The 11002-nt window shown below is 37.0% G+C and overlaps 1 protein-coding gene across 2 annotated transcripts; it reads right to left on the bottom strand.

Annotated features, from left to right (window-relative positions):
* Positions 1 to 3906: 3906 nt before the first annotated feature.
* LOC130717996 (protein SMAX1-LIKE 3) lies at positions 3907 to 8844 on the bottom strand. Of its 2 annotated transcripts, none has more exons than XM_057568426.1 (4): positions 8375 to 8844; positions 7071 to 8247; positions 6136 to 6376; positions 3907 to 5222 (listed from the first exon to the last, which is right to left on the bottom strand). In XM_057568426.1, exons 2-4 carry the CDS (start codon positions 8234 to 8236, stop codon positions 4134 to 4136), a joined length of 2496 nt encoding a protein of 831 aa, XP_057424409.1. In that variant the 5' UTR covers positions 8237 to 8247; positions 8375 to 8844; the 3' UTR covers positions 3907 to 4133. The 2 variants fall into 2 exon arrangements, with proteins under 2 accessions (XP_057424409.1, XP_057424410.1); XM_057568427.1 differs by having other exon boundaries at positions 8401 to 8844.
* Positions 8845 to 11002: the final 2158 nt, after the last annotated feature.

Below are 11002 nucleotides of genomic sequence, written 5' to 3'. Positions count from 1 at the left end.
CAACCTCTACTTTGACAGTACCTACTTTAAAGCCTTTGCATAAATTCAGATTTAGAGATTGGTTTCTGACGAACGCACTGTCGTGATGCGTGTCAAAGTATTTTTGCGTTTAAGTGCAGTACAAGGTGATGAACACCAGGATCGTTCTCACAAGGACTTGATGAAGTATTAATTGATATTAGAGTAAAACAAAAGCAAATTAAAAGGGGGTTTTGATTGATTTCGTTGCAATGTAAGCAAACAGAAATTAAAAGAGAGAAAGTGTTAATCATCGGATTATAACATTCAAGTGCAACAAACCTTCATTGGTTATAAAAGATTAATTATTCCTTATTAATTCCCCAATTCGTGAGAACTAATTAACTAAGCGAAAATTAATTCACAGTTTCTTAAACTAAGCGATTAAGAAACAGTTACGAACTAACATGAACTGAGCGAACATGCATCAACTCTTATTTCTAAAACTACGGAATTAAGCAAACCCTAGATCAGAAATAGAGATGAAGAAAATTAAGAAAGAAGAAATTTGCATTAAGAACAGAACCTCAAGTTTGCAAACACAAGAATATTAAAAATCCTAAGACTAACTAAGGAGTTTAGCAACTCATACTAGAAAAAAGGGAGAGATAGAAGGTGAGGTGAGGTCTAACAAAAGCCTAACCCTCACTTATTTATATTAATTAATAAACTTGTTCATCAAATAACAATCTTTGTTATCTAAATCTTTTCTAAATCTTCATAAAATCGGGCCCACATAAATGAGAAAGCTGCTTAACAATCAGGCATTCTCGGGTCTCACAAGAAGTCTGAATCTTCAATCAAGGTAAACATTAGAATCGTAGTTCTTTAATCTAGCTTCGCGGGCCTTTAATCGGATCCTAATTCGGAGTTCTGTAGCGCAAGATGTGATCATTTTACTGCAGACTATTCCAGACTCGCAGGATTAGCGACAGCAACTTTGCAAGGCAATTCTTACCATGTTATAAGCTTTTTCTCGAATTTTGCTGAATATGAAAGTTGTAGGGCTTCGAGTTATCTTTCCAACGGCATATTAGTAGCCCTATTTGAATATTTGTAGCTTCAGATTCAACCTGTTCTAGCAAAACAGTCACAAAAACTAAAAGTGTAGAATTAAGCATTTTTCCATGATTAATCCAAATAAGCACCAATGGTCAAAACATGGCTAAGTCATAACAATTAAGCACAAAAATGTATATAATGAAGCTTAGAAATGCACACATAAAGTGCATCAATTATACGCTTATCAATTTCCTTCTATAATTTATAACTAAGCTACCTTCTAATTGATCCACTTTTCTCCTAACATTTCTTCTATTCATAACTGAACAACCTTTTGGAGAACCTATATATTATTATTTTCTCATTTAAGTTACACTTCAAATTTCTATGGAATATTCTTTTACTCATCCACCTCATCATTCTTGTATTTCGTAAACTCATTTCTATATAATATAATTTTCCTTTGAATGAATATGTAATACATCGTTTGATTTCTTGAAAATATGTTTGACTTCTAAGCATTGCACTTCAAACCTTAACACATTAATCAGATTCAAGTCGTGTGGAATTTTTCAAGGCTTATTTGATTTAGTGTTCTCCCAACCAACTGAGATGGAAGAATCACTTTCAATCACAACGTGATTGAAATTGACCTACTTACAAAAGAGGAGGGCATTTATAATTGTTTTTACTTCTGCTTGATAGGCTCATAAATCCATCATGGCCTAAGAGAAATACCCCACCGCATGTTGCAACTCCTTTCTCAACCCCCGCAGTGCCACTTGAGCCCGGGAAACCCTTAGCTAATCAATCAACATTGACTTTGAGAGTTCCATAATTTTGTGGAGTTCACACGTTAGTTCTAGGCTCCCTCACAACTGACTTTACCCGAATGGCTAGGAAATTAAGCGTGGAAGCATTCACTGAAAACGAGCATTCCAGCCACCAAGCTTTTATCCACCAAGCAATCTTGGAAATATGCAAGTCCCATACACATTCTGCCAAGAAATTAGAGTTTTGGAAGATCAATTCATTTTTGTCTAACCATATAGACTAGCACAACGAATAAGGTACTTGTTCCCAAGGAATAAGGTACTTGTTCGCACAGGTATACATGAATTGTTAAAACACTGATCTAGTAGTTGTTTTACTTGGTATTCCTCTTTTTGATTGTTTTGAATGAATTGTATGCTACGCTCTTGTTGTATGTCATATAAGGTTGTCTACTGATTGCTTTGAATGCTTTTTTAATTCTGGTAGATCTATTTGCTTGAAGATTGTAGGTGGTGCAATCACTATGTTTAATTAATATTGTATGGTGTTCTTGTCTTTGTTTCTCTTAAATATAAGTTAGTAAGCCTTATAGAGTTGTATGGACAATATGTGGTGGTCATTTGAAGTACTGAAAATTTTATAAGTGTCTTTAAAAAGAGTGGTATGTTGCTTTATGTATAACTATGATTAATGTTATTGTAATTAATTCTTGCTAACAGGCTACATTTGAAAGTATGTGGAAGCTATAAAGAATATGAGAAAAATACTCCTCCACCTAATGAGGTAGATGTATGGCGTGAGGGAGCTGACGTGAACAAAGACATAATTTATGGATTAGGAATGGAGTCTAGTCTGGTGCATAACAAATATCGTGGCTTAGGCTCTTCATCATCTGAGTGGGTACGAAGAGAAGAGTTTGATCAATTAAGGAACACATTGGACACCACTCAAAGAATGATACGTTAGATGATGGAAATGATGCAACCACCAACAACAACCAATGTGCATGCAAATCACAGGTTAAGTGATTCAAAGGATTCAGAGGAGTCAGAGGCTGAGGAATTATTTGAACTTTATCAAACTTTGTTTTTAAGTGAAATGTAATAGTCTAGTTTATGAATGTTAACTTGTATGAGATCACACTAGTTTGTGATGATTGTAGGCAGAGTACTATTGATGTGAATTAAACTATTCTATTGTTCTTGAACTATTTTATTGTTCTTAAACTTTTTTATTGTTCTTAAACTGATTGATAGATATGGTTATTACAAGGTTAAACAAATAATCAAATCTGCTAGAAAAATAAAAAGTATCGGCTAAAATTTATGTCACATCATTTGAAATTTTATGAATCCGTCGCTAATTCGGTCGCTAATGTGGTGACTATATTCGTCACTGAATCAATCTCTACATGGTCTCCAATTCCGTCGCTAATTCCGTTACTAAATTAGTCGTTGATTCCGTCACTAAATGCGTCACTAAGCTCGTTGCTATTTCGGACGTCAAATTCAATCGCTAATTGGGTCACTAAATCAGTTGCAAAATCATTCACTATTTGATCGCTAAATTCGGTCATTATTTCGGTCACTAACCGTAGCGACCAACGCTTAGTGACCGATTTTGGCAATTTAGCGACCGATTTGACGATTTCTACCGGACTAATTTCTTGTAGTGATATGATTTAGACCTTAATTCTGGTCATTCTAGTAGCAGTTTTGTCATTTTTTGGACAATACTTGTTAACACCTTCTATTGATATAATCTCTTATACCACAATCTCCAAACCAGATTGCATCCTACCGGCCGCGGTAAGTGTTCCGGCGATTCCTCAACTTATCTTCCTCTTGAGAAAAAGCTTATGTAGAGAAAATGTTTCTATGTTTTTATATTTTTTATTTTATTTTATTAATTGTTCATATCTTAAACTTACGTAAGGGAACAGTTTCACACCCAATTTTGACTTGGACAAATAGGATTCGAAGAAAGGCTAGAAAGAGAAATATGAAGGTGAAGAATAAATGTAGTTGAAATGAAAGGGGAGAAAAGTTGGATGTGAGTCAATGGAAACCCCTTTAGTATACATATAGCTAGAAACAGAAGGGAACAAATAACTTGATAGAAGAAAGGCTCAGATTCCTCTAACAGAGAGATATAGTTGATGTCCTTGGTAATATACATGTAGTTACAAAACTATAAAACTCAAGGGCACGCAATTTTTCATCCCTAGCCCTAGGAAATGCCAGAGAATACAAAGACAAGATGAATAAAGAAAAAATAGCCTAAAAAGGAAGAAAGTAAAAGAAAAAGATTACATGCTAGCTACTAAAATTCTTTTTTCCTCATAAGTTCTGAAATTTGAAGATAAACATTCTATCCACAGATTCAAGAAGCCCAATTTCATCCACCGACCGGTCCTCATCATCATCACAACCACCATCATCACCATCATCAATGGAAATATTCAAATCCAAAGAAATACAAGGGCTAGTGATTTCCTCCAAAGTATTGTCACCCTTCTCTTCTTGAGAATTACCTTCACACGCTTTTTGTTTGTTAGGAGAACAAGCTCTTGACCTTGAACTGAAACTCTCACAGCTGAGAATGATGATCGCGTCACAAAGCGCAATCTCTTCACCATTCGAGTCTACAACTCTTCCTCTTTCAATAGCCCTTTTGAAACCAAGTTGAGAACAATAATCTACTTGCTCAATGTCCTCAACTAAGAACACCCTATGAGGGTTGCAAGAGATTGCATCCGCGAACCGCTCAATGTAACTGCAACTTTGTTCATCTCTTGATCTTTTGTTTCTGCAACAATCCTCCGTTGAATCTGCGAAACTGCTCAGAGATATTGAAACAAAGTCGTTCGGGGAACCGAAAATAAGCCTGGCTAGTTCCCTTGCTATTTCCTCTTTTGCTGCAACATCCACACCTTGGAAAAACAACCAAGTTTCTTCTTTCACCTCATTGTTGTTTATCACTTTCCCTTTTCTTCTTATCATCCCGGACCGGCATTGCAAAACGGTGCTTGCAATTTCTGGAATTATATCTTTCTGCCGTGGCACCTTTTTCTCCAAGGCATTGCACAGGCTTTTCATTTTCTCTGAGTTGAACTCTTTGAACCTTTTCTCGTACTCCACTTCCATTACATCACTAGAAGAAGTAGAATTAGGGTTGGAACTGTAAACTCGCAAAGTTGATTCATTGAGTTTGCTACTACTTTCAGAGATCCAGAAATTGTGGTTGTTGCTTTGTGGGTTTTTGTTAGTATGTTGGTGATGTTCGTATGAGAACCCTGAAGTGCATGAAGAAGGTGACACGGAGGATGGTGTGTATGTGAGAGCTTTTTCAGAAAGATAGGGTTGTTTTTGGGTTGAGCCACACATAGAGCTCCACTTTTTGCAAAGCTCTCCCACTGGGACACAGTCCTGTTAGAATATACATGAAAAAAGTTAACATTTCATCTTATACGGTTAGTGTACAAGTATAGATACAACATAGAGAATGATTCTTGCATAGGGATAGTATGTATTTGTTTCAAGTTCAAAAAATACTAGTAAAATCAATTAATCTTTTAGAGGTTTGTTCACACCTCACTTTCTCTTGTATATCATTTTCACTTTGTATTTTATTTAATCTCTTTCTGCATTTCATAAACATTTTTTTATAATGGTCTTTTTTTGAAAGTTAAAAAATATATACATAATGTATGTTGCCATTGAGTAATTAAAATTGAAAAATAATTTTTACACATCCGTATAATACAGCAATTTAACTCCCAAAATTAGAAAAAAAATTAGAAGAGAATATATGATATATGATGTGATGTAATAAAAGAAAGAGATATATGTGCCTATTCTCACTCAAAAATTACTTGAGGATAGATTTTGTAATATTTGTTGTAATACTATTAATATAATATAAATGTTATGCTTAGTTCATTAGTGTGTTTAGAAATTTTTCTACTCTTGATTTTAAAGTCGAAGCTTTGTAGGTAGTTTTTGAATGTTAAAATTGATTTCTAAAAGAAAAATAAATTAAATGAGTAGTGAATGGTCAAAATTTGGTCGCTCAAAGTGTTGGACCTTGGTAATTGCATTCTTAGAATAGAGATTTTTGTTCCTGGAAAATGTCAGTCAAGTTAGTCCATAGATCGACGTTTAATTTCACCAAAAAGACTAATTTAACCGATATTTTATACGATTAGAGACTATGGGGTACTAAGTCCGCGCATGAACTTGCCAGCACCCGAACACTTTCTGTGACCAATTTGACCATTCACTAGAAATTGATGAAATCATGCTATGATTATAATCAATCTATCATTGTGATAATCAAGACCTGATGATTGTAGGTAGTTGCTTTATTCTCATTCTTATACTGTTGAAGCCATGCAGGAAGGCTTGAAGTTGAGGAATCACTGTTACAAGCATCACTACTCAGCAAGCTTCGAACCTCGGTCTCAATTTTCCCTGAGGGTTCCGCAAAGCAAGCCGGTTGCTTCTGATCATCATTTTCAAGCAATAGCCAGCTACTTCTGTTGCTGTCAGCTTTCTCCTTGGTGGGCTCATTTTGTAGACCACTGAGAGTAAAAAGAGAAGATATATCAATGACTCACTTCATCATTTATTTCAGGTCATGTTCCACCTTCAAAGTCGACATTCAGAATAGTAACAATACAATGGTAAAGGAGAAAAAAGAGAAACTAGTTGTCATTGTTAATAGAAGAAAAAAAAAACCTCTTTTCTACTTAGTTCTAATCAACTAAGAAAGCAACACTATAATGACTGACATGTTGTTAGTTTCAGTGCATTCACTTTAAATCATCTTTTGCCATTTTTCCCTTCTCATATGCAGCACTAGTTGAGAAACAATTGGTAGAGAAGGAAAAAGTAAAAAAAAAAAGAAAAAAAAGTTGTTTCCCTAAATTGTTTGGGATTAGCATGTATGTTATATGGCTTCCAACCCATATATGTTTTCCTTTTCAAGTTTTAACCTTTAAAGATCAAAAGACAGTTCCATTTTTTGCCCTTTGGGGATGTCCATTATGAGCTTGTTAAGCGATTGTGGACATGTGCATAGTATAGACATCCAAGAGACATTCAAATTAGAAAAAACAAATATTCAGTACAAAAATGATGCTTAAACATACAAATAGTGTATACACTTAATAGATATTTAATTCTTCCACAGTTTTCAAAATGGATGGTAATAATAACAAAGATTGAATCAAAGCCATACATACAATTATAACCAACTTTACCAAACTGCTTTACCTGTGAGTGATGAGGCTCAAACTCAAACTTCCAGCTGGGATAGTAATAGGATGAAGACCCCAAAGAGTCTCCAATGAAGGCTGGCCATTTTTACATCTCATGTAACCTTGGAAAGTGGCAACACCCATCACCCAAAACCTTGCACTCTCTCCAACCCCACTCACCACCTTTCCAATCTCCATTACCATGTGCTCCACAGGGCAGTAACACCCTCTCCCTTTCCTATAATCAAACACCCATTTAAGATCCCCAACATACAAAACGTACCCTTTCCCATGAGAGGCCATTTTCACAAGACCCCTAAGCTCTTCAACCTTTTGTTCAACCTCTTCCCTTGAAAATTTTACAAGAGAAGAAAGAGAAAGAGTGATAAACTTGACACCTCTAAGTGACTCCCCAACATTCCCTTTATCAAATTTTTCCATCACTCCTCTAACCACACCTTCAAGACTAGCCACACACTCTCCCACAATCACAGTACATCTTTTTCTTTGACTCGCCAAATTCTCCACCACGCTTTCTATATCCTCAGCCCTAACCATACCCACAGTCTCATGAGAAGAAGGTGAAGAGAGAATTAGATTATTGTTGTTCTCCTTTGAAGTGTTGTTGTTTTGGTTGTTATTCTGAGAGCATATTTCCAAGGAAACAGCTTGTTCAACATTGCTTTTCACTTGAGTGCTAGAAAACCCAGCTTCTCTCATGACTCTGCTAACACTAGGATCATCCAAGATTGAAATAATGAGCTGCTCAAGCTCAATCTTCACTGCTAATAGCGGCTGCTGCTGATTCTCGACCGATCCACGGCGCTGGTGCGCCTGAGCGCGCTTGAAGGCGGCGACTAAGGCGTTGGAGATGGAAGGGTACTGAGAGTGGTGGTTGTGAGCACCACCACCCAACATGGGGCTTGAAGCTGTGGACGCCGGCAGCCGATTGAGGGCGACGTTGAAGCAAAGCTCCAAGGCCTTGCACTGAAGAGGGTGAGAGTGGGATTGGAGACATGCTGTACGGAATAAACCGTTGGTGACAGTGAGCATAGTGTTTGCCACGTGGAGTGGAGTCACCTGAGCGTGGCCACGGCGTTTCGCGAGGGTCACTGCTTGTTTCACTAAGCTTGCTGCCTCGGCAGTTAGGCCTTGTTGCACAGCACAGTTTCCAGTTCTCATCTTTCTTGAATCTAAAACAAGAGCAAGAAAAAGAAAACAGAAGAATCTAGAGAAGTTAATAGTGAGTTCCAATGGAATTTGGCATCTTGTTTTTCAGTAAGGTGATGTTGATCATTTGGTTAGGGAGAAGAATGATACCTGAGTGAGAGAGAGGAGGAACTTACTGTTTAGGATGGACTGGTGGAGAACAAAAGGGTTGGTTGGTATTTATCTGGAAGCTCTAGGTTTGAGGCCTCTTTGTTATAGTCTAGTATAAACGGGTGAATACTTCATCTTGTGTCTAGAATATGAATGAAAAAGAAGGTGGTTTGGTCTAAGAGAGAGAGTGAGAGGGGACGAGGTAGAAGAAGGGGCATGAAATTTATGAGAGGTGGGGTGTGCTTTTCTTGTGGGTGAGGTAAAATTTTGGGGTCCAAAGTCGATTTTGTTGTGGAAAGTGGATTGCATGTGCTGACAAGCAGGACTATTGCAGCAGTATCAAAGGCAACTCAGCTTTGCTCCCTCACTCTTTCTTTCTTCTTCATACATCCACATACACACACCAAATTTCGTAAAAAAGTTTCGGTATTTGTAAGTGGGGGCACTTTCTCTTTTTATGCAAAATGTTAATTGGGTTGGGACATGTTTATATTGTCAAGTAATCTATGATTTCAAAAGCTTAATTAAGTTGTTACGTAAGGCCATATTAATAATTTTGTATAATTATTTCTAACATATATTATTTTTTCGACATGCACCCAAGAACATTTATAATTTTTGAAGCTTTTTACCATCACAAATTGTAAAGCTTAAAACAAAACTCAACAAATTGTGGTGATTAAAAACTTTCACAAGCTACAGGTGTTAATTTTGTGCTCATTGAAAAATGGTGTCTAGTGAGGCACTGATCATATATACATTCGATCATCCTTCTCTATTTTTTCTTTGTTTCTCATTGTGAATATCTAATGGATGTTTGAGTGCATGTTTACTAATCATTTTCCTTCAAAATATTCATTAAGTAATTAATATTGAATGTTGAGTCTCTAGCTAGCTCAAATCATCCTTACGCTTTTTAATAAACATTGATTTACATTGAGCCCTCCAGAGAAGTGGTAGATCAACGACTGCTTACAGAAAAACAGAGGAAAGAAAAAAGATCAACGCTCCATCAAACCTATTTCAATGTTTGAAAGAGAATGAGAGGAAACATCTTTTTCATGAGTGTGCCAAAACCGAGGACCTGAAAAGAGAATGGGGTCTATATATATAATCTTATATGTTATATGTGGGCTAAGGAATCGAGAACTGTGTACGATTTTCTTCCAGACCCAAAGACAAGGAAGGGAATAAAGTGGTGAGTACCCCTTCTCTTGCTTATTTTTTAGGGATTTAAAATCCAATGCTAAACTAAATATGACCCCTTTGAAATTCATTATGCTGCATGGGGATCGAGACCAACATTCTCTTCCCGGCCTGTATTACTTCAAATGATTCTCTCTCCATTATTTTGTAAAGTTGAACTTTCTTTTGCACAAAATAATTCATAATGGAGAAACTGCATTTCAACTATTCAATGGTCTGGCCTTTGGTTTCAAAGAAGTGGATTTCGGATGAGTTTCTTTTTTCGGAATCTTGAGTTAGTGTAGGTCCTTTCGTAGTTCCTAATAATATGTCGTTAGCTTTGCTTGACGTCGATGGAGACTCTTCAATGAATGAGGATGAGGTTTTTTCGTATTCGGCTTTGTTCGACAAGTCACCGATTGATTTGCGCTTGGTTCGAGATGTAGGTGATTCGTATCAGTTTATTACTGATGGTGAGGTAAAGTTTTTCACAGGGCCTGATTCCTCTGCTGTGTTGTGGATTGGACTACCTATGGAAGTTTGGCTCCTTATATCGTGTTGAAGAATTTTGAAGTAAGGACGGATGCTTTGCGTCGCGGGGACTATGCTTCATTCGTGAGTCTTGAGATATTATGTCTCTCCCAAAGGATGTTTGGTGGTGGTTCTTTTAGGGAGATTTTGTGTTCATTAGATACAAGTTTGAGTGGTAGAGTAGCTAATTGTTCAGGTTTTGAGTAGGGTAATGATCATGTCGTTTCTGAGGCGGTAGCTGTGGATGATCTAGGGGCTGCATTTGATCTGCGTCAAGTATCGAACCATTGCGTTCCTTCGGTGGTTCCCCTCAATGTGATTTTCTCAAGATTTGAGCCTCTTTCCCGTTGTCCTTCTGTGGAGGAGACCTCTAAGGACCCAACTTTTTATGTTGGGAGAAAAAGAGGTCGTCCTAAGAAAGTCACTAAGAGGGGTAGGAAAAAGCAATGTTTTCATGATGTTGGTTCCGATGCCTTAGAAGCTTAGGATGTCTTCGGTGCTGCGTCTGTTAGGGTGGATCCTCTGGGTATGCACTCTCTTCCTTCTTAGGATTGGTCGTAGGATTGTGTCTATGAGCGAGTTCGTGAGATATGGATGGTTGGTAAGGAGTTGGGTCTTGTTTGGGATGGTCCTGATGAAGAGGTCATTGAGGGGTGTGTACAACATCTCAAACGTACTCACCCCAATAAGTATGGAGCTCCTTGAAACATCTTTTTCTTTGTGGTTTGGGTTTGGGTTGTTTTCTTTTCATTGTTTAGTTTCGTTGTTTCCATTATGTTTGCATCTGTTGGCTTTTTGTGGTAAGTGTTCGGTTGTTCATGCTTTGTTCTATAGCTTACCCATATGTGAGAGTTGGTCTCATAGTTATTTTTCCCATGAATTAATGTTGTGCTTTCGAAAAAATGATTTCCG

The sequence above is a fragment of the Lotus japonicus genome, chromosome 5, assembly GCF_012489685.1.
Source record: "Lotus japonicus ecotype B-129 chromosome 5, LjGifu_v1.2".
In the NCBI taxonomy this organism is placed as follows: domain Eukaryota; kingdom Viridiplantae; phylum Streptophyta; class Magnoliopsida; order Fabales; family Fabaceae; genus Lotus; species Lotus japonicus.
This window is presented reverse-complemented; position numbering and strand designations above follow the sequence as displayed.

Coding starts and splice junctions, on each gene's coding strand:
- LOC130717996 (XM_057568426.1), bottom strand. CDS start 8,236: ATGAGAACTGGAAACTGTGCTGTGCAACAAGGCCTAACTGCCGAGGCA. Junction 6,377..7,070: donor TTGAGCCTCATCACTCACAG/GTAAAGCAGTTT, acceptor TTTTACTCTCAG/TGGTCTACAAAATGAGCCCA. Junction 5,223..6,135: donor CAACTACCTACAATCATCAG/GTCTTGATTATC, acceptor ATATTCTAACAG/GACTGTGTCCCAGTGGGAGA.